The sequence below is a fragment of the Chlorocebus sabaeus genome, chromosome 20 (assembly GCF_047675955.1).
Source record: "Chlorocebus sabaeus isolate Y175 chromosome 20, mChlSab1.0.hap1, whole genome shotgun sequence".
Classification (NCBI taxonomy): Eukaryota; Metazoa; Chordata; class Mammalia; order Primates; family Cercopithecidae; genus Chlorocebus; species Chlorocebus sabaeus.
The window spans coordinates 35,665,967-35,689,565 of record NC_132923.1 but is presented as its reverse complement, the minus strand read 5'-3'; the positions used below and the strand labels follow the sequence as shown (position 1 = coordinate 35,689,565).

Genomic DNA, 23,599 nt, shown 5'->3' with positions numbered 1-23,599 from the left:
ATCGTGAACAATCTTGGATTAGATATTATGTGCGTACAAGAGGAACTTGCAAAATAGTTGTAAAATTAAATGTATATGAATCTTCTTGGATTTGAAAACAATTAAATGATAGTGCTTTACAAGTTATGGATGAAGTGTTAACACTATGAAATGTAGAGGTACAATCTGGATAGTGAGGTCAATAGGGAAGTATTTCTAAAGAAATTAGAACCTGAGGGTTTTGCCAGTGAATCTTTAACATTTGGTGTATTTTTTAAAAAGGAAGAAAATGTAAAGATTAGTGAACTTAAAATGAAAGGCAGTATTTTTATTTTTTATTTTTTTATTTTTTGAGATGGAATCTCGCTCTGTTGCCCAGGCTGGAGTGCAGTGGCACGATCTTGGCTTACTGCAGCCTCCGCCTCCTGGGTCTAAGCGATTCTCCTGCCTCAGCCTCCCGAGTAGGTTGAATTACAGGCGCCCACCACCATGCCCAGCTAATTTTTTTTTTTTTTTTTTTTTTTTTTTTTTTTAGTAGAGACGGGGTTTCACCATGTTTCATCAGGTTGGTCTTGAACTCCTGACCTCAGGTGATCCGCCTGCCTCAGCCTCCCAAAGTACTGGAATTACAGACGTGAGCCATGAAAGGCAGCATTTTAAGATACCAAATAAGAACAAGTTTTGGACGAAATATTTATGCTTTTAAACATTTATATGTATTGTAAAATAGTAATTGTTAGTTTTTCTGCAGTATGGGAGCACTGGTTTTATTTCTATGAACTGTTTTGGGAGGCTTTTTTAGTGCTTTTAATTCCAAAAATAACTGAAAGTGTTTAATATTGTCTTATAATTTTGTTAGTTGATCAATCAGAAATAATATCAATGCCATTTGTTTGTTTTCTAGAGAGCATTGGCCCCTCCGGATGTCCACCATGAGAGACTGCTACTTGTTTCCATTCTTGGGTTTGTGGTAAACCTAATAGGAATATTTGTTTTCAAACATGGAGGTCATGGACATTCTCATGGCTCTGGTATGACGGTTAGAACGCTTTGTTTCTTCATTTTCTACTAGGTTTCTGTCATAATTATTTACTTGAGAGAATTGTTAATTTAAGTTAAACTATATTGATTTCTGATAACAAAAGTAATATGTCAACAGACTATATGAATATCTTCCTGAACTATCCCTTTCACTTCTTTATGCCCCTCCATCTCAGTGCCTTCTCAGAGCTGTGCTTGTTATCATGGATCCCACCAGACCTCATTAACTTATCTTTTTAGTGTGATATCATTTATATAAGATAAACAAATATCGGAAAACCACAAAACAAATCTACTTATCAGAAAGTTTTGTGTGGGCTGGGCACAGTGGCTTACACCTATAATCCCAGCACTTTGGGAGGCTAAGGCAGGTGGATCACTTGAATCCAGGTGTTTGAGACCAGCCTGGGCGATATGGCGAAACCCCATCTCTACAAAAAAATACAAATTTAGCCAGGCATGCTAGGCGACAGAGCGAGACTCCGTCTCAAAAAAAAAAAAAAAAAAGCCAGGCATGGTGGCGCATGCCTGTAGTCTTAGCCACTCAGGAGGTTGAGATAGGAGAGTCGCTTGAGCCCGGGAGGCGGAGGTTGCAGTGAGCCGAAATCATGCCACTGCACTGCAACCTGACTAACAGAGCAAGACTGTCTTAAAAAAAAAAAAAAGAGTGTGTGTTTATGAAATGTACTATGTAAATATGTCTTGGAGATCCTGATAGTCATGATTTTTTCATATGGTGCAGTGCTAGATTTAATTTACTGGTATTTAGAATTTTTGTAAAAGTGATAAAAGACTTGGATAGCATCCACTCTTTTTCTGTCCTTTAGAATAGCTTGTATAAGATGCTTCTCAGTGGTTTAGTCGTTTTTAAGTATGCTGTGGAGAGAGGATTCTGCGTTCTTTTGCATTTAGCTTTTTCTACCTGCTTTAATGTAATTTTACTGATTCTGTTACCAAATGCAGCAACTTTCTTGTGTCTGCCTCAATGTGAGTATTTGCATATGTCTTGTTAATCTTTATTAGTGTGTGTAAGAGTACTTTGAAAACTTTAGGCCATGAATTTTGTCTTTGTTGTTTACTGCCTAATCTCCAGTGCCTAGAATGATTCCTATAATATAAAATGTTACAAATAAATATTTCTCAAATGAATGAATAACATTATCTGACCTCTTTGGATATATCTGTATACTTCTAGTCAGTACTTATTTTCATTTCCAGTAATGTCTATTACTTTCCTCTATGCTTTCATTACCTTTTGGTACTCCATAGCAGGAACTTAGGATTGTTTTAATAAACCTATAACACTTTTTACAAGTAAATGTTTATTGAATTGATCTGAGTTTAGAGCTTATTCTTTGTACTAGTGTCAGTATAATTGTAACCATTTATATATTTTTACATACCTTCTGTACTAACACTTTGTCTTCTAGGCCATGGACACAGTCATTCCTTTTTTAATGGTGCTCTAGATCAGGCACATGGCCATGTTGATCATTGCCATAGCCATGAAGTGAAACATGGTGCTGCTCATAGCCATGATCATGCTCACGGACATGGACACTTTCATTCTCATGGTGAGTACAGCCTAAAGACAAATGGATAGGCTCCAAATAAACAAGAGTTTTGTGGATTACTTTTCCTAGTTGAAATAGTTTATTAAAAAGATAATCAACTTCTTTTCTAATGAATCAGTCTAAATGGCTCCCAGGGCTAGTTTATTTTTTGTATAGCGTGAAATTAACTCAGTATAAGGCAGTGGATGCTAGCTTTTTTCCAGGGGGTGTATCATAATACAGTGCCACTCTCTTATATATTTATTTTTAATTTTTGTGGGTACATAGTAGGTATATATATTTATGGGTTACATGAGACATTTTGGTACAGGCATGTAATACATAGTAATCACATAAGGGTAAATGGGGTTTCCATCCCCTCAACCATTTATCCTGTGTTAAAATCAATCCAATTATACTCTTAGTTATTTTAAAATGTGCAATGAGATTGCAATTTGACAATAGTCACTCTGTTCTAGCAAATACTAGGTCGTATTCATTCAACTATTTTTTTTGTGCTCATTAACCATCCCCCCTTCCCTCCCCCCAAATGTCACTATTTTAAATGAGTGTTAGTGAATGAGGAGCAATTGCATTTTAGGAAATGAAAATCATAATTTTTTAAGCATCATGAGGCCTTTTGTGCTATATTGGCCTATAAAAATATGGTAGAGGTTTTCAGTTTTTCACATTTGTATTATAATTTTTGATGTCTGTCACCTGATGTTTACCTCTATATTTTTTTTAGAAATCTTTGGATGCTTACTTTTATAGCATTGGGTACTAACTTACGAGGTGTTTATCAACTTAATATTTTATTTTGAATTATATTTTACATAGTTTATAAAGTATAGCTTAATAGAAGCTGCTTGGGTGACACAATTTGATTACTCTCAATAGAGTGTATACTTAGGTATTATCTTGTATTGGCCGGGTGTGGTAGCTCACACCTGTAATCCCACTACTTTGGGAGGCCGAGGCGGGTGGATCACCTGAGGTCCGGAGTTTGAGACCAGCCTGACAACGTGCAGAAACCCAAAATTAGCTGGGCATGGTGGCACATGCTTGTAATCTCAGCTACTCCAGAGGCTGAGGCAGGAGAATGGTTTGAACCCGGGAGGCAGAGGTTGCTGTGAGCCTAGATCGCGCCATTGCACTCCAGCCTGGGCAACAAGAGTGAAACTCCTTCTCAAAAAAAAAAAAAAAAAAAAAAAAGCATTATCTTGTATTTGCAACATAGACAGAATCCTACAGCTTTAGAATTTAAAATATGAAAGGGACCTTGGCGAGTGAGCCTTCTAAGCCCTTCATTTTTCAATCTTTGAAATTTTTCCATGAGGCTAGAAAATAGCTTGAATCCAGGAGGTGGAGGTTGCAGTGAGCTGAGATCATGCTACTGCACTCCGGCCTGGACAACAGAGCTGACTCTGTCTTAAAAAAAAAAAAAAAAAAAAAATTCTAACTACTCTATTGAGATATGATTGACATTGACATATGGAAAGAGATAAATATTTAATGTATACAACTTGATGAGTTTGAGGTAAGTATGCACCCATGAAACCACCATGATTTCTCCAGTAAACATATCCATTCCCACTGAAAGTTTCCTCCTACTCTCAATTCTCTTCCCTTCCCTTCCCTTTCTTTCTTTCTTTCCTTCCTTCCTTCCTTCCTTCCTTCCTTCCTTCCTTCCTTCCTTCCTTCCTTCCTTCCTTCCTTCTTCCTTTTCCTTTTCCCTTTCCCTTTCCCTTTTCCTTTCCCTTTCCCTTTCTTTCTCTTTCTTTCTTTGTTTTTCTCTTTCTCTTTCTTTCTTTCTTTCTTTCTTTCTTTCTTTCTTTCTTTCTTTCTTTCTTTCTTTCTTTCTTTCTTTCTTTCACTTTTGCAGTAAGAGCACTTAACATAAGATCTACACTCTTGGCAGATTTTTAAGTATACAATACAGTATTAGCTATGGGCACTATGCCATACAAATCCCTAGGACCTATTTATTTTGCACAACTGAAACTTTGTACGCTTTGACTAATATTTCCCCATTTCCAACTTCCTCCAGCCACTGGCAACCACTGTTCTATTCTCTATTTCTATGAGTTTGACTGTTTTAGATTCCTCATAAAAGTGGTATAAATGTAGTATTTGTCCTTCTGTGTCTGGCTTATTTCACTTAGCATAATGTCCTTCAGGATCACTCATGTGTCAAAATTAGAAGGATTTCTTTCTTTCTTTAAGAAAGAAATGATACTGAATGATATTCCGTTATATGTATATACCACATTGCTTTATCCATTCATCCATTGATGGACATTTAGGTTGCTTCCATGTCTTGGCTATTGTGAATAATGCTGTAGTGAATATGGAAGTGCAGATATCTCTTTGAGATCTTGATTTCAGTTCTCATGGGTATATACCCAGTTTGCTGATCATACGGTAGTTCTATTATTGTTTTTTTGAGGACTCTCCATACTGTTTTCCATAATATCTGCACCAGTTTACATTGCCACCAGTAAAAGAAAAGGAAACAAGGGTTTCCTTTTCTCCACGGCTTTGCCCTCACTTACTGTCTTTTGGTTTTTTGGTAATAGCCATCCTAACAGGTATGATATGATATCTTATTGTGATTCTGATTTGCATGTCCCTGATGATTAGTGATGTTGAGCCTGTTGGCCATTTGTATGTTTTCTCTGGAGAAATGTCTATTTGATTCCTTTGGCCATTTATTATTATTTTTATTTTTTTTATAAATTTTTTTATTTTTAATTTTTGTGGGTACATAGTAGGTGTACATTCTTATGATTTATTTATTTATTTATTTATTTATTTTTGAGACAGAGTCTCACTCTGTCTCCCAGGCTGGAGTTCAGTGGTGCAATCTCGGCTCACTGCAACGTCGCCTCCTGGGTTCAAGTGAATCTCCTGCCTCAGCCTCCCAAGTAGCTGGGATTACAGGCATGTGCCACCACGCCCAGCTAACTTTTTGTATTTTTAGTAGAGACAGGGTTTCACTGTGTTAGCCAGGATGATCTCAATCTCCTGACCTCGTGATCCACCTGCTTTGGCCTCGCAAAGCGCTGGGATTACAGGTGTGAGCCACCGCACCCAACCAGTAGGTGTATATTCTTATGGGGTACATGAGATGTTTTGATACAGGAATGCAGTGTGAAATAATCACATCATGGAGATGAGGTATCCTCAGGCATTTATCCTTTGTGTTACAAACAATCCAGTTATACTCTTTTAGTTATTTTGAAAGGTACAATTATTATTGACTGTAGTCACCCTGTTGTCCTATCAAATAGTAGATCTTACTCATTCATTCTTTATTTTTTTTTGTACCCATTAACTATCCCCTCTCCCCTAGCAGCAACCACACTACCCTTCCCAGCCTCTGGTAACCATCCTTCTACTCTCTGCATCCATGAGTTCAATTGTTTTGAATTTTTATACTCCACAATAAGTGAGAACATGTAATGTTCTATGACTCTTTGACCATTTTAAAATCAGGTTATTTATTTACTTTGCTGTTGATTGTGAGTTCTGTATATATTTTATCAGATACATAGTTTGCAAATACTTTCTGTCATTCTGTAAGTTGCCTTTTCATTTTGTTATTTGGTTCCTTTGCCTTGCAGAAGCTTTTTAATTTGATGTAATCCTACTTGTCTATTTTTGCCTGTTGCCTGTGTCAGTCTCTAAAATATGCTGTATTTTTATAATAGTTACACTGGCATGCTTTAAAACCTTGCTTTTCCAACTTTTTTGCTCACATGCATCCCAAAATAATGTTGAAAAATTGCATATCTCTCACACTTTTGGCTATCAGCTGGATTTTTCAGGGTAGCTACTTCTTCATTCCCACACAGCAGTACAATATCTAGATAGGAAATATTATATGGTGTTATGCTTTTATATTTCTTTTGTTACATTATTGCACAACATTGTTACAGTGCTCTATAAAAGCTGTACTGATAAGGTACTGTGCTGTGGGCCATGAACAAATGATGATAGCAGGTACTTTGTTAGTTGTGATTAGAAAGCTTGTCAGCCTTCCTGATAATCTGTTTAAGCAAATATTGATCATCTTTTGCCTTGTTTTCCTGTATTTTTGTGCTTTAATGTTAAAGCTGATTAGTAATTTTCAAGATATTTAAAGATAGAAATTATAGCATTTTTTTCATCATAAAGACAAAATGAAAAAAATTATTTTTATCTCTTCTGTATCAAGAATTTGCCACATTAATCTAGAAGCTGTTGAAAAACTATTTACCATAGTCGAGTTATCTTTCTATCCTGGCTTCGTTTCTTGGACCTCATAACTTCAAGCAGTACATTTGGTTTTCTCTGAATTTTCCAGTTGTAAAAAAGTATTAAAAGATATTTTATGAATATTGGGAAATTTTCACAATGTTTTTAATTTCCTGTGCTTTTAATCTTTTTAATACAATAATTTCTGAAATACTCCATACCTTTGATGAATTTTAGAACTACCGCTGCTAAATTTACCTCCACTCAATTATTTCATTACATTTTAAAAGTAAATTTGTAAGTTTGATACGGCTGTATAGCCATGCATTCTTCATGATACATTTGAGTGAAAATGACTCTGAATTGTAAAAATTTGAATAAGGAATTGAAAACATGTTTTAAAATAACTTAATTCTCTACAGATGGCCCCTCCTTAAAAGAAACAACAGGACCCAGCAGACAGATTTTACAAGGTATGACAAACAATCTTTGTGTTTCTTAGTTTTTTGAAACTGCTTTTATAGTTTTGAAGTTTTAGTTGTCTGAAGTTTTCCTTTAAGAAAAATATGTAACATAGTGTTTGTGTTTAGTGTTAGCCTTTCTAGTGATGATTTTTTATATACTATTAGATATATTAGCAGACATTCTTTTAATTATCACTTGACTGTTTTCTCTAATTTGATAATAAAAGCAAAATATTGAGCTGGGTGTAGTTGGCATGTCCCCACAATCCCAGCTACTCAGGAGGCTGAGGTGGGAGAATTGCTTGCACCCAAGAGTTTGAGACCACCCTGGGGAACATGCGAGACTCGCGTCTCAAAAGAAGAAGATTCAGAAACTATTCTGCTTAAATACAAGTAATACCCACGCCCGTGACTATAAACATTGTATAGATGCTTCTTGATTTACTGTGGGGTTGTGTCCTAATAAACCTGTGGTAAGTTGAAGATACTGTGGGTTGAAAATGCATTTAATACACCTAACCTACTGAACATCATAGTTTTGCCTTACCTACCTTAAGTGTGTTCAGAACACTTGCATTAGCCTACAGTTGGACAAAATCATCTAACACAAAGCCTATTTTGTAATAAAGTGTTGAATATCATGTCATTTATTTAATACAGTCCACTATAGAGTACAATATCAGTTGTTTACCCTTGTGATTGCATGGCTGACTGGCAGCTGCTGCCTGCTGTTGCTGCCCAGCGTCACGAGAGATGATCATAGCACATTATTGCTAGCCCGGGAGAAGATCAAAATTCAAAATTTGAAGTATAGTTTCTATTGAATGCATACTGCTTTCGCACCATCATGAAACCAAAAAGTCACAAGTTGATCCTTTTAAGTCGAGGACTATCTGTAGTAGTATATTTGCTTTTACAGGATTATTACATAGTTTTTCCAAGAATAATATTTAATATGTTTTTATGTTGTGGGAAAATTTAGAGCTAAAAATTTAATGCAAAGTGAGGACTCCATCATATTTGTAGGCCATCAATAGCTAATACCTGTAGGAGCTTACATGTTGTGTAAAATTGTATATTACAAAGTTTTACAAGCCAGAGAAAATCAATCCTGTCTATGAATTATATTAGTTTTTGTTTTGTTTTGTTTTGTTTTTGTTGGGGGGGTGGTTATGAACCAATCTCTGGCTCTGAGTTTCCATTGAGACTTTATTGTCAGGGTTTCCTAATTTCCAGCTATCTACTTGCCTTTATTAACTTTTGACTTCCGTCTGACTTTCTGAATGGCCTTATCCAATCTCAAGTACACATATTTTTCTTCACTATTTCTTTATATAACTCTCGTTTTTTATTTTTCACTGTGAATATATTCCTTCATACTGAGAAATTTATTTTCAGAAGGCTTAAATGTGTCTTCCAAGCACAAGTTTTCCATTTACAAAATATGGAATTGTTTTAGAATAACATTTGCTGAAATAGCATATAATCATGCATGTTTGATGCATCTGTATCAAGTAGTATAAGTTAGCCTTGATAATAGGAATTTAATTTTGAAAGTCATCACAAGTTGGAGGAAAGGAAGTTAGATTTGCCTTCCTAATTCTCTTTTATATAAGTTATTATGAAAATAAGTTTATATTTTCTGAATATTTATCAATTTATGGTGGCTGAAGAACCCAGTAAATAGCTGAAGAACAGAAATAACCAGCTGGCATTAAAAACTTCTTGTAAAATGACCAGGTAGATAGATACTCATACATAAAAAACTTGAATTAATTAAGTTTTTCAATTATTTGCTACATTTTGACCCCTGGCTTACTAAGGTTTTGGGGGGTTAGGTTATCAGTATCCTACCACATCTTCTAAGACTTTTAACTTTGTATAAGTTAAACATCCTTGTTTATATTTCTTTCTTAGTGATTTTTTTCTTAAACAGTATATATAGTAAGAAGGGCTTAGATAGTTTTAATGACACTTACTAATAAAACCAGACACTTACTAATCTAACCAGTTTTCAGGTTAGAAAATAAATTGTAGCCAGGGACTTTCCAGTCTAAGGAAAATCAAGAATAAATCATTATTTTCTTTTTCCTTTCATGTTTAGAGTTATTTTCATTTTGTATTCTACCAAAACACTGATTAAAGGATATAAAGGTTTAAAAGCATATATCATACATAAGAGTTTGTAGTTAGGGACCTTCAATCTGCTTTGATGTGTATTATTTTTTCCAGTTTTAGTTTTTAAAAGTTAAAGTGGCCCCAACATTATTAACCTATTTAATTCACTGCTATTTGAAATACCTGACAGGAACTGAATATTCTATAAGTATGACAAAAATCTGTATAAGTATGTCTGTAAGTATGACAAAATTCTTTTGTTTTGGAAAAATTTTTAAGAGAGTTCTTAAAGAACTGTTCTTTTTGAAGAAGAGTTATAATAATAGAGTTAAACTGTATGTAAATGAAAAGGTATATGTAGGTAGTGAGGGATGATTTATATTTAATATAATATTTGATATAAATTTCCATCAGTGACAGAAAAATGAAGTATAGTTTCCCAGAACACAAGATTTGATTTGACTCATTAGCAGTCAATTTTTAAGTTTTGAGAACATTTCTTGAATTTAAGTTTGTATTTCTGTACCTCCAAATAATTATAGTTCACCTTTTTTTGTGCAGTGAATACTAAAAACGAAAACTCAGGTATTTCTCAACTAGATACATGCTTTTTATGCATTAACTATTTCTTTTCAGATAGGGCAGGTGATGATATTGAAGAATGTTCTATTTTTAGCAAGACATGGTTGAAGTTTAAAAGAATGTTTTGCTATGTAGAAATTTTGTATTAAATATCTAAACGTTGAATAATTTGTCTTAGTTGAGTTTTTCCAGAAAATATTGTACATAAATCTTGACATCTTAAATGGTTTTCTGGGCAACTTTGACTTATTAAATGTCTAAGTTCTTAGAATATCAGTATAACATCAGTATCCTACCAATTTAATATTTAATTATTAAAAGTTCAACATGTATTTTATATTTATTTAAAAATACTGAAATTAGCACCTGCTTTCACATCACCTCTGAGTATAGTATGTAACCAATTTAGATAGAGCTTTTAGGATAATTAATAAGTGTAACAGGATAAGTTATGGTTTATAGGAAATTATAGTCCCAAATGGTAATAATTTTAATCACCAGCAGAGGGCTCTGTATGTACGTATATCTATAGTTAAAATGTTTCTTGACCAGTTCTTTTAGCCTAATGCTGTTTCCTTCCCATAACAAATTATTGACTTTTGGACTCCTTTTAGCCAGAGGTGAATGTTCACAAATAATTTTTAAAATCAACTTACTTCTCTACTTCATTTATATCATTAAGAAAAAGTATGATTTACCAGTCAGATATTTCAACCCCTGTTGATTTGAAACAGAAAAATTGATTTTAATTCATAAATGTACTATTACATGGTTACTAAATGGTGAATATACATACTTACTTATTTTTGATATTGGTATCTAGTTTTTTGTATATAAAATTAAGAGTATAGCTCTAGGATATATTTTTATTTTAAATTAACCAAAAGACTGTTTTGATTTTTATGATGGTTTATTTCTAGGTGTATTTTTACATATCCTAGCAGATACTCTTGGAAGTATTGGTGTAATTGCCTCTGCCATCATGATGCAAAATTTTGGTCTGATGATAGCAGATCCTATCTGTTCAATTCTTATAGCCATTCTTATAGTTGTAAGGTAAGTGTTATTGTTACTTTCAAGTATTAAAGTGAGACCAGGAGATAAATATGTTACTTAAATTATAGATCTAAAATACAAATAATTATGTAATTATGTTGATTTTCCTTTGCTTGCTTTTTTTTTTTTTTGACAGACAGAGTCTCTGTCTGTCACCCAGGCTGGAGTGCAGTGGCACGATCTCGGCTCACAGCCATCTCCGCCTCCTGGGTTCAAGCAATTCTTCTGCCTCAGCCTCCCTAATAGCTGGGATTGCAGGCACCCGCAACCGGCTGTACATTAGTGCCCAGCTAATTTTTGTATTTTTAGTAGATATGGGGTTTCACCACGTTGGCCAGGCTGGTCTCAAACTCTTGACCTCAGGTGATCCACCTGCCTCAGCCTCCCAAAGAGCTGGGATTACAGGCATGAGCCACTGCGCCCAGCCAGATACTCTTTTCATCTTCATATGTCTTCTGTGTTGCCATGTATTTCTTACCTAGAGTTTGATGTTTCTTTTTGATATTTGGCAGTTAAACTTTTTGGTCATAATTCAAATCAGTAGTAATTTTCTTGAATCCAACATTACATCTATAGAATAAAATAATGGAAATATAAAATATGTTCACTATAGTTAGTGTATTAATTCTTTGACATCTGCATCTTACATTATTAAATGCAAAAGAATATCAAAGTCTCCTGCTAGAACCATTTTTATTCATAAAGTCACATTATCATTGTAGAAGTCTTGTAAAAGTGCTACCTTAAATGAATTATGTCTTTCTTCCCATCTAGCTTACAAAATTCTTGAGGCAGCATCTGCCTCCTAGCTCTTTATCTTTCTATTGCCTACTATAGTACCAATGTATATGGAAAGATGTATGTGTATAGGTGTATAAATTCTCAATAAATATTTGCTGAATTAGATTGTACAGTTGTTATCATTTAAGTTTAACTCATCCTGAGATACATTTTATTATTGGTCTAATGTTTATAATGATAAAACAATATGTTCCATTATTTTAAAGTCTTCAGTTATTTAAAAATTTACATATACACTGTATATGTCTTGACTGGACTATTTTTATTTTTTCATTGTAATTTTACTGTCAGGAAAGCTTTTATAATGATGACAAAGATCTGCTGGAGGCCAGACTCAAGATTTTTATAGCTCATAGTTTATTAGGATAGATTTAATAGAATATGATGAAATCATAATGTAAGATGAGTCAGAAATGGAGATTTTTTTAAAGCTTCTGCCTAAAAAAATAGGATATACATTTTAAACATACAGATGATTTTTAAATTTTTTCTAAGTATTTGAACAGGGAAATAACTCTGCTACATAAAAGTCCGTTGTAGGCTCAGCACAGTAGCTTACAACTATAATTCTAGCACTTTGGCTACTTGGGATGCTGAGGCAGGAGGATCTCTTGAGCCCAGGAGTTTGACGCTGCAGATAGCTATGATGGTGCTCCTGCATTCCAGCTTGGGTGACAGAGTAAGATCCTGTCTCTATATAAAAAGGAAAATAAAAGGATTTCATAAAATTTGAAATGCCTTTTCTTCTTCTTTGGAAATCTTACTGTACCTTCTTGAAATTTCAACTTAGATGTCCCATGTTCTGTGAAATCTGACTTTTGGTAATTTATTCACTGTTACAACTATACCTCTTTATTTGTGCTTTTAGTGTTCACTTAACTGCTTCTAATACTTCTTAGAGTAGAATCTTAATATTCACTTTTGTTTGTCTCCACTCTTACTATTCTAATTCTGGCTACAATTATGTCTTGCCTAGAAAACTGTAACAATCTCAAGGTTGACCTTTCTGTCTCCCTCTAAACACTTCACATTGGCTAAAATTATCTTTTGTTAATAAGGATTATATTACATATAAAAATTATTTAAATCCTTTAATGACTCTTACCCTTAGGATAGAGTCCGAACTCCTTAACAGACTTCGTAATATATAACCCTTGTTGACCTCTTTGGTCTCTCTCAGTACTTCTCAATTCATACTTTGCTCTTAGCCACAGTAAATTAGTTTTAGTTCCCTGAGTATGTTGTCAGCTCTCCGGATTGTGGGCTTTGCTCATCTTTCCTCTATTCAAAATACTCTTATATTTCATGTCTTCCTTGCTACACCCCCACCCCTTCCCACAGTTACTCATCCTTTAGATCAGATTCAGTTTAAATGGCATTTCTTTGGGAAGCATTTCCTGATTCTCTACCTCCCAGGTTTGGTTAAGTGTACATATAGCACCTTATACTGTAGTACCCTTTTCATGGCATTTACTTACCATAGCCTGTTTGTTATTGCCCTTGAGCTCCATTAGGGCAAATTGTTTTTTCATTGTTTTAGTCAGCACCTAATTCTCCCTGGCGAAAAAAAGTATGTGTATATATATTGGTACACTTTGAATTTGAATCAAAACAAATTTGTGGGTTTTTTTCAACCTCAGAGAATTACTTTAATTCCAAATTGGGAATTCTTACTTAGTTCTGTTCTTATTCATTTATTCCTCTAATATAAATAAATAAACACACACAGACACACAAAGTAAACTTGTTTTACTGAATATGACACACATTATAAACTGCACGAATCATCTTCACTAAATATTAAGTAGGCCTCTCGCCTACTTAATCTTAGGATCTTCACTGTCTTTATCCTATATTATAATAGGGGAGTGAGACAACAAACAAATTGATAAATTAGACTGCTCAAATGCCAAATAGTTACTTGTATTGTGTAGATTTAAGATAGGATTATATGATAGTGACTTGAGTTGCCACTTTAAATTGAGTAGATCTGGAAGACTTCTGAAGAAGGGGCCTTTAACATGAGATCTTATTGTCATAAGAAAAGCTTATCAGAGGAAGAACATTCTAGTCTAGGGATCAGTTGGCAGAAAAGCCTAGTGGTGAAAGCAGTTTTGATACTCAAAGGAGGCCAGCATGGCTGAAGCATAGGGAGTAAGAGGAAAGTGGTTTGAGATAAAGTTGGAGAAATAGACTGGGGAAGACTACCTAGGGTTAGGAGTTTGGATTTTATTCCAAGTGCAGTGGGACACAATACGGGTATTCATTTTAAAAAATGATTTTGGCTGCTGTATGGATAATAGATTGTAAGGGGGCACAAGCGAGAACAGGTAGACCAGCTAGAAGGCTATTATATTAAAGTGGACCAGGTGAGAGGCCATGGTGTCTTGGTCTTAGGTACTAACCTTAGAAATGGAGAGACACAGAAAAGTTAGAAAATGCTTTGGGGTACAGCTAACAAGATTTGCTTGAGAATATAAATGTATGGGTTAGGGCTGAGTGAAAGAGGGGAATTAAGGATAGTTTCTAGAGTTTTTATCTGGGCAGCTGAGTGAATGAGGTGTCATTACTGAAAGAGAGGGGACTGGAAGAAAGGTAATGTTTTTGTTTTTAAAGGGGACTGTAGATCAAAAGTTCTGTTTTGGATGTAAGTTTGAGATCTCTCAGACATTGATATGGAGATTTCAGATAGACAAAGAGTGTACAAATAGGCATTCTTGGGAGCAGACAACTGAAGAGAAAGGGTTGAAAATAGTCCACACCTGGATTCAAAGTCATGGAGTGGCATTCATCTGGCATCGGAATTCATCTAGCATGAATGCCATTGTTCCCACCCCTTCTGTTTTCCTGGAAAATATCCCTCAGTATGGTACTCCTGCCTGCTAAAACTGATGTAGTGTCAGGGGCCCTTTCAATATAGTGCTTCAAGCAACCACAGCCAGCCAACTACAGTTGGCTTCCAAGGTAAAACTTATTTGTCATCCTTGTCTAGGTCCTACTGACCTACTTATAAACTTCTCTGTAACTTACGTGAATACATAGTTTCAGGTCATATAATTGGATTCCTTTTTGTTATTGTTAAGCTTTAATATTTTTATTAATTTGCTCTTGTTTTTCTGATACGCAATTACATATGTATTAGTCATTTCTTGCATTGCTATAAAGATACACCTGAGACTGGGTAGTCTATAAAGAAGAGGGGTCATATTGGCTCACAGTTCTGTAGGCATTACAGAAAGCATAGTGCTGGCATCTGCTTAGCTCCTGGGGAGGCCCCAGGAAGCTTACAGTCATGGTGGAAGGTGAAGGCAGAGCAGGCATGTAGCATTGTGAGAGAAAGAGAGAGAAACAGATATGGGGAGAAGATGCCACACATTTTTAAATGACTAAATCTCGAAAGAACTCATTTACTATTGTGAAGACAGCACCAAGCCATGAGGGATATATCCCCATGATCCAAACACCTCCCACCAGGCCCCACCTCCAGCACTGGGGATTACAGTTCAGTATGAGATTTGGGCAGGCACACATATCTAAACTGTATCAACATTCTTATTGTAAAAATTTCAAACATTACTGAATTGTATAACTTACCTGTTGAAAGGTTCTCATAATCCCACCCTTTGAAGGTAACAGAAAAGTTTCACGTATCTTAAAATTCAACAAATGTTTTAGTACCCACTCTGTGCCAGGCAGTGAACAACATGGGCAAATGGCCTACCTTCATGGAGATTACATTTCGATATGGAGACAGTCAGTAAAGCAAATGAACATGCAAATAGATAATGGACTGTCAGTTGGTGACAAATGCCATAGAGTAGGCTAAGAAGATACTATTTTAGAAGGGCTTGGAAAGTCTTCTGCATAGGGTAATATTGGAACAGAGACTAAATGGTGGAGCAGAAGGACATGGGACTGTTCAGAGGAAGAATATCCCTGGTGAGAGAACTTGAAGTATAAACACACAGGCAGGAGCATGCCAGATATGAGGATGACAAGAAGGGCAGTGTAACTGGAGTGCAATGAGCAGGGCAGAGAGTGGTAGATACATTTCTATATATCTGCATCTCTGGAGTTCAGGGAGCAGGTTGGGGTGGAAGATAGAAATTTGGGTGTCATCAGATTATATATGTTATTTAAAGCCTTTAATACACAGTTTGCCCTGAGACCGTGTATTGATAGAGGAGGGGAGACCTGAGAACTGAGCCCTGGGGGTGGTCAGGAGGCAGGTGCAATCAAGAAGAGTAAAGTGGAGTGACCAGCGAGGTGGGAAGAAAGATACAACCATTTGTTGTTTCAGAAGGCTAGTAAAGAAACCTGTTAAACAGGAAGAACTAATCAACTCTGCTAAGCGCTGCTGGAACTAAGAAGAGTGATGAGAATGAAAGCCTGATCAGACAGAGTAGCTTCAAGAGAGAATGGGAGGGGAGGAAATGGAGATGGCAACTAAGTCAACTCCTTTTCAAAACCTTTTGCTGTGAAGGGGAGCAGTGTGATTGCCTGGCAGCACAGAGGGCCCATTTGAGGTTTGTGGTCATGAATTTAAAGTGAAAACAACCAGAATAGTTGTATGTTTTTCTTCAGTCTTGTTCAGCTACTTGGTAAGAGGTATGGAATAGACAGAGAGTTGGATTTAACAGGTTTGGGGTTTTGTCAGGTGAGTACTAACAGTGAGAAAGGGGCAAGGCAGGGATTAGAGTGGTGAGAAATTAAGATTTAAAGGTAATTGATGCATGCTTTAAAAAAAAGTGTTAGGTTCAGTGGTCTAATCCACTTAGTGGCCTAAGATAGGGTCAGTCTAATCCACTGACCCTATCTTCCCTGTTTGGGAAGAAGTATTAAGAGTAGAGGTATTAGGGGAAGTGATCCAGAAATAGGAAGGGTTGTTCAGATTATGAGATGCTTGGAATTGAGATCTTAAGGCCTAAGGTGTGATTATAGGGGCAGAAGATAGCTTAGCATATAGAGACCCGGTGTTGGGTGGATTGCCCACATGGATAATGTAAATCAAGGGTAATGAATAGAGGTGGGAAGATAATAAGCCCATTACCAAATTTTTCAGTGACTGAAGGGGGACAATCAAGAATTTCAACCCTGATAATCAAGATGGGTAGAGGGTGGAATGATCTAATGGCATGAACCTTAAGGAAACTGTGCCGTAGGGAAGAAGTAGCAGGAACTGTGATATATAGGGGTAGTGACAAGCAAGAAGGACATCTGCCTTACCACAAGCCCCAACAGTACTGGAGTGTAGGAGAGTCAGCACGTCTTAATCGTGCTCTAGGGAAGACAGTACCTTCCGCTGGTGGTCAGTTTTCAGGTAGAGCATGAACATGCTATATGGCTATTTAGAGAAGAGGCTGAGGATTTAATGAAATTGCATATTTAAAAGTAGTTTTTTAAAATTATGGTAATTATTATGTTGACAAACTTGGTAAAACATAGAAAAATATAAGGAAAAAATTACCTTAAGAGACCCATGTTGGTATTTTTGTGGGTTTTCTTTTGGATTTTTTCTTTTAGTCTGAGAATCTTTTGTTTTGTTTTATTTTGTTTTTCATAATATTTTTGTTTGTATTATGCATATGACATGTTCTTTGTAAGAAAATTTTTAATAGTTTTCTGATTATAAAATGTGATCATGGTAGAAAATTTTGAAAATACTGGAAAGCATAAGAAGTAAAGAAAAACTAGGATCGCAACACGCAGAGGTCGCATAACCACTATTAGCAGTATTTCTTTACAATCATTTTTAGGCATATTTAAAAAAAATTATTGAACTTCTACTATATGTAGATTGTTAAGCTTGGTCAGTGTCAGAGAGCTTTCATAGGTTTCAGATGAAAGATAATAGTATAGTCATTATTTTAAGTCAATATTAAGTTTTGGATGACTAAGTTGTCAGCAAAGGCTTAAATTCAATGGTAATAAATGACAACAAGGTACAGAGAAACACATAAGAAAAATTCTTTTAAAAGGTCTGTGTCTAAACTATGCATTTATCTTTACATGTATGAGGGAGAGACTATATATAGAGAGGGAGTGTGTGTGTGTGTGTGTGTGTGTGCACGCGCGCACGCATGTACACACCAGATCCCAATCAGCATTCATATATATAGAGAATATATTTCCCAGAATGTTAATTTTCTATGGGTAGTGTAATTTTAAAATTGTGTCTCTTGCCTAATTTCTCTATGGCAAGTCAACATTTTTGACTTAGACCTTAAAAAAGTATAAGTTTTTTAATGGAAGTCAAGAAGTAGCTCCAAAGTACAAAATAAAGAAATTCTAGTTCAGCCTTTTTTTCTTTTAAAAAAGAAAACAAACTGAATTTATTTAAATATATACCTGATAATGAAGTATTTGCAAGGAGGTCACTCTGAGATGTTTTTCAAATTGGTAAAAATTTGCCTGATTTTAGGAATTAGTGAAAACTCTTTCAAAGATCAACGGAATAGAGTATAAAGAAGTATTTTTCACTACCATTAATTTTTATATATTCAGTATTTGCAGTTCATCAATAGCAAGAGAAATAGTGGCACTCCTTATATATTCTCTGGGTCTACTGTTGCTCAGTTGAAAACATGCCGTGGAAATACACGTCTATCCCTTCTAGGTTGCCCAGTGTTCCATTTTCACTTCCACAGTGAACGTGATTTCTTAGAAAAAGACAGTTTTTTTTTTTTTTTCCAACATTTTCTACACAAAGGGTGATAATAAATTTTGTGGTAAAACTGAGTTGTATTGTGATGAATTTTATTTCCCAATGAAAAACGGGAGAATGAATATAATGTAAGAGTATGATTTTATTTTCTGAAAATATGGTTCCTATAAGAGCTTTCAGAGTAGTTCTGCTCCTTTTTTCCCTAAGGTGAGTTGGGATAGAAGATGAATTCATAACTTAGAATGCAGAAATCTGAACAATTAGTTGTAGCTTTGAATCTGACTGCGATTTAGAAATGAGGCAATTTACATAGATCTGTAGCTTGATTTTTTTTTTTATTCACTTAAATGAAAGGGTTACCTATGCATGATGGATAATTATAAAACTGAGCAGGATGTAGAAATATACTTTGTTGCTGGTGTGGTATTTCTGAAGCCTTGCTAGTTTTTTTTTTTTTTTTTTCCCTATCAATTTTCTGCAACTCACCAGTTACCATCTTGTTGTACTTTGTACTTTTTTAATATATATAGCATAAAATCATTTGTAACTACAAAGAAAAGCTTTTTAACCAAAAGAAAGTCTTTTTGTTAGGTCTAAAAGGTTTTAAAATAGTAGCTTAATTTTAGAGGAAACAAATTTTTAGAGGCAAACTAAGGTACAGACTTTAGAAATGATAAATAATGGTGTGTATAAAATAGAATATGTACTATTGGAAACAAAATGATAGACTTGAAATTCTAAATTATAAGAGATCATCATTGTTCATGAATACAGGATTTAGACCCTATACTGATTTTGATAAATCTTGTTGATTTCATATTTAAATAGAAAGAGTAGAATAGAATAAATTTGTGGCCTGTATGAAGTAAAAGGTAAGCATTTTTGGTTTTTTAATATGTAGAAAGTTACCATATGACACATTCTGGAGATTTTACTTTTTTCAAAATTGTTTTTGGGTGTTCCCTAACAATTTCCTTTGTGGTTTGCCTTTCAAGTGGTTATAATTTGTGAACTATTACTTTTGGGGACTAAGATAAAGGTAAACAGTTTGCCAAGATTTTAACTTGCTGCTTGTATATGTGCCTGTATTGTAAAATTGAACATATGGGAACATTATTGCATAGTTATTGTATTCTTTAACCATATATAAAACCATCATAGTAAGAACATTTATAAAAACTGATTCGTCTAACAGCCTTTCTCAATAGGGAAAGAATACCCTAATTCTATAAAGCCTCAATTTGTATGGAATTATTAACTTCTTACCTATTATCTAGATAAGTACAGTTATGTATTATCCTTGGGGGAATTGAGAAATAGTCGCTAAGATCATTTTCTGTGTTCATTGGTTCAGATGAGAAACCCTAGTTAAGAAAGGCTGGCAGTGGGTTTTATAATATGGAAAGAACACACTGAACATAGTAATGGTAAATAAAACTTTGAACTTAAGAACCTAATTATGTAAGAATATCATATAGCAAAAATTCAGTAGTTTTTATTGAAACATCTGCTTTGTCATCAACACTTTCTTAGGATCTGAGGATACAGTATCAGGTATTAATTCAGTACAACTACCAGTAAACCACCATTAAATATATTTTAAAAATTCCTGACTTAAGCAAAATCTCCATTCATTTCCTCTCTCTGCCATTACATTACTACACACATACATGCACACATGCACAATTCGTAAATATGCCTTAACTCTCAATGCCTCCAAAAGGTTGTAACTGCTAGTATTAGAGGTAAGGTTTTCTCCTGGCCAAAGAAGAGGGAGCAGGTTTTTTGGTTACTAGGATTGCATATTGGGTTTTATTTTCCATGCTCTTATTTGAAACTCACTGAGTTTTTTTTTTTTTTTTTAATTTTTACTGTTCAGTTACTATAGTTTAGTATCAGAGTTTAGTACTGTGCTCCTATTAAAATATTCACTGTAGAACCTAACTGCTTTTTGCATTGTTTCTTGTGGGAAATTGGTGATTTTTAAACAGCCAACTTAAAAATACCTTAAAATACAACCAATTTGTAAATTAGGAGTCTATTTGTAAACTGGATTTGTAAATTGGAGTTAAAGTGTTCTGAGATACCATCTTCCAGTTATTCAGGAATTCATTGCTGAAATGTATTTGGTTTCTTTTTTAAACATCAAGCATACTGTATTATTTTTTTCTTTACCCTAAAGCCAAAAACTCCTCAAAATGTCAAATAAGAAGAGCTGTGGACAAACAGCAGAGTGTGCTATTTCTGCTTTTAATCTAACCCTACCATTTTTGTTGTTGCTATCTTTAAACTGTAGTTTTTCTAAGAAATGCTGTATGTTTCATTATTGACTTTATTGGAGTATAAAAGCTACAATGAAGGAAAAAATTTAAAAATCAGAGTATTATTCCTTTTTCACAAAAGTTTTAGAACTGTCAATCCCATAAGAAACTGCTTAATGGCCAGGCGCAGTTGCTCATGCCTGTAATCCCAGCACTTTGGGAGGCCGAGGCGGGTGGATCACCTGAGGTCAGGAGTTTGAGACCAACCTGGTCAACATGGCGAAACCCCGTCTCTACTAAAAATACAAAAATTAGCCACGTGTGGTGGCACACATCTGTAATCCCAGCTACTTGGGAGGCTGAGGCAGGAGAATCGCTTGAACCTGGGAGGTGGAGGTTGCAGTGAGCCGAGATTGTGCCACTGCACTTCAACCTGGGTGACAGAGCAAGACTCTGTCTCAAAAATAAATAAATTAATTAATAAGAAAGAAACTGCTTACTGTGACCTTTTTGTGGTTTGTAACTGATATTTCTGTTACAAAGCATGAAAAAAATAAGTCAGTGGTGTAATAAAACTAGATATATATGTTAGTAGTAATTTAAAATCTAATGATGGTATATATGTGTAGGTCTGTGATTAGAAATCAAGTCAATGCTTTTTCCTTTTTATTTATGCCTTATCATTGTATGATATGGGATTGCTTGGTTAGTGTAGGTTTATTTTTGAATTAAGGAAACTTACTGCAAGTGTGATAGAGTGTTCTAGAGAAGTGGTATACAAAGATCTCACCAAGTAACATGAGAGAGATAAAAAGCTATACACAAATAAAAACAATACAGAGCTAGACTATAAAAATGAACAAGGTACAGTATAGATGGTAATTTAATCAAGGGCCCCCTCTTCAAAAATTGTTGATGTCTTATCTCTGTTTACAGAATAAATCTTATAGTTAAAAAGAGCTCTGTTATCTGCCCCAACCTCCCTTTCAGCCATAGTTATTTTCCATAGCAGTTTGTATATATTTTACCACTCTTTTTCTTTTTCTTTTTCTTTTTTTTTTTTTTGAGACAGAGTCTCTCTCTGTCGCCAGGCTAGAGTGCTGTGGTGCTCACTGCAAGCTCCGCCTCCCCCTAGTTCAAGGGATTCTCCTGCCTCAGCCACGTGAGTAGCTGGGATTACAGGCATGTACCACCACACCCAGCTAATTTTTGTATTTTTAGTAGAGATGGGGTTTTACCATGTTGGCCAGGATGGTCTTGATCTCCTGACCTCGTGATCCGCCAGCCTCAGCCTCCTAAAGTGCTGGGGTTACAGGTGTGAGCCACCGTGCCCGGCCATCACAGTTTTTTTTTAGCTTTATCACTTGTTATTTATGGAGGATACTTTCTACACATTGCTGCCCTTGTACCTTTGCTCATAGTATTCGTATCTAGAATGCCTTTCTTCCTCATGATTCCCATCATTATCCTAACAATTCTTTAAGGTTCAATTCTAATACTGTTTCTTCCATGAAGCCTTTTCTTCCATCTCTAAGCTATTTGTTTTTACCTTTAAATTTATCAAGTTATTGTCTTCTTAAATGGTGGCATAGTGTATCTCTATATACGTTCGTATACATACCAGTACATGAGCATAGGACTGAGTCTTGTTCAGCTTTGTATCATTGTGCTTTGTGCACAGTAATATTTGTGGAATTTTGGTGACCTAGATTGAGATTCAGGAGACTTGACTTACAGTTCTGGCTTTGTGACATGCAAATTTCTGGACCCCTCTGTTTTCTCAAGTGTAGATTTTTGACTTTATTCTAATTTTCATGGTTGTACAAATAAGTACCACTTTATGGAGTGTTGACAATGATACCTTTAGCCAAGGCTAATAATGGAAAGTAAGAATTCTCAGAATATAGCCTACTTCAAGGATATAGAGACAGTAAGTTATCAGGACCTGAGAACAGAGATTACTAGAAAGTAGAAATTAAATATTGCAGACTTAGAGAAGGCAATAGGAGCCATTTAGGTTATGAACTATAAGAATATAGGACTCTCATCTTTTCTTTGCTCTATTATCCAAATAAACCACTTAGATATTTTCATATTATGGTAAAAAGAATAAGGAAGTTAGAGGTTACATGTTCTTAAGGTGTGGAGATATAATATTTTCCTAAGAAATTATTTAAACTATCTCTGTGTAAATGGAAGAAGCAGAACACATCTAGTGAGGATACACATAGATTATCTGTATCTATATCAATATATGTAGGAATGCTTATATAGCTCTTCATTTTTGCTTAGCATTTTACATGTTCTTGTAATTTATTTACCTTCTCAATATTGCTGAGAAATAAATCAATGTTAAAAACAAATAAAAATCTGCTATTACTACCTACAGACATACTGTGTACCCATGTAAGAAACTGCTCAATTGTAAATTTTTCTCAATAATTCAAAACATCTGTGGGAGGATCGCTTACGCTTGGGAAGTCGAGGCTGCAGTGAGTCGTGATCATGCCACTGCCACTGCACTCCAGCCTGGGTGACAGACCGAGACTCTGTCTCACAAAAAGAAAAAAAATTCAGTGCCATGATTTTCTATTTTTAGGTCATATTTGAAGCTTCAAACTATTTGTGTTTAATATATGCTAATCAAAGCCTTCCCACTACAGATTTAGCTCATTTATTTTTAGAAACACCCTCTATATAACCTAATTGTCAAAACTAGCCTTCATTATGAACCCAATCAGTCAAATCATACTTTCAAAGAAAGTTCTTTCTGTCAGAGAAAGTCTTGCTTCATTTTTCAGTTACACAAATGACAGCCGTCTTGACTGCATGAAAACCTGG

General features: G+C 35.0%; 1 protein-coding gene across 2 annotated transcripts in view; it reads left to right on the top strand.

Moving 5' to 3' along the window:
* SLC30A7 (solute carrier family 30 member 7) overlaps positions 1 to 23,599 on the top strand; it is an 84,779-nt gene that overhangs the window by 15,314 nt on the left and 45,866 nt on the right. For both annotated transcript variants that reach the window (XM_007977801.3, XM_007977800.3), the window contains exons 5-8: positions 884 to 1,010; positions 2,451 to 2,594; positions 7,235 to 7,285; positions 10,897 to 11,032. In XM_007977801.3, coding sequence (XP_007975992.1) covers positions 884 to 1,010; positions 2,451 to 2,594; positions 7,235 to 7,285; positions 10,897 to 11,032 — 458 coding nt within the window. The remainder of the gene's footprint in view (positions 1 to 883; positions 1,011 to 2,450; positions 2,595 to 7,234; positions 7,286 to 10,896; positions 11,033 to 23,599) is intronic.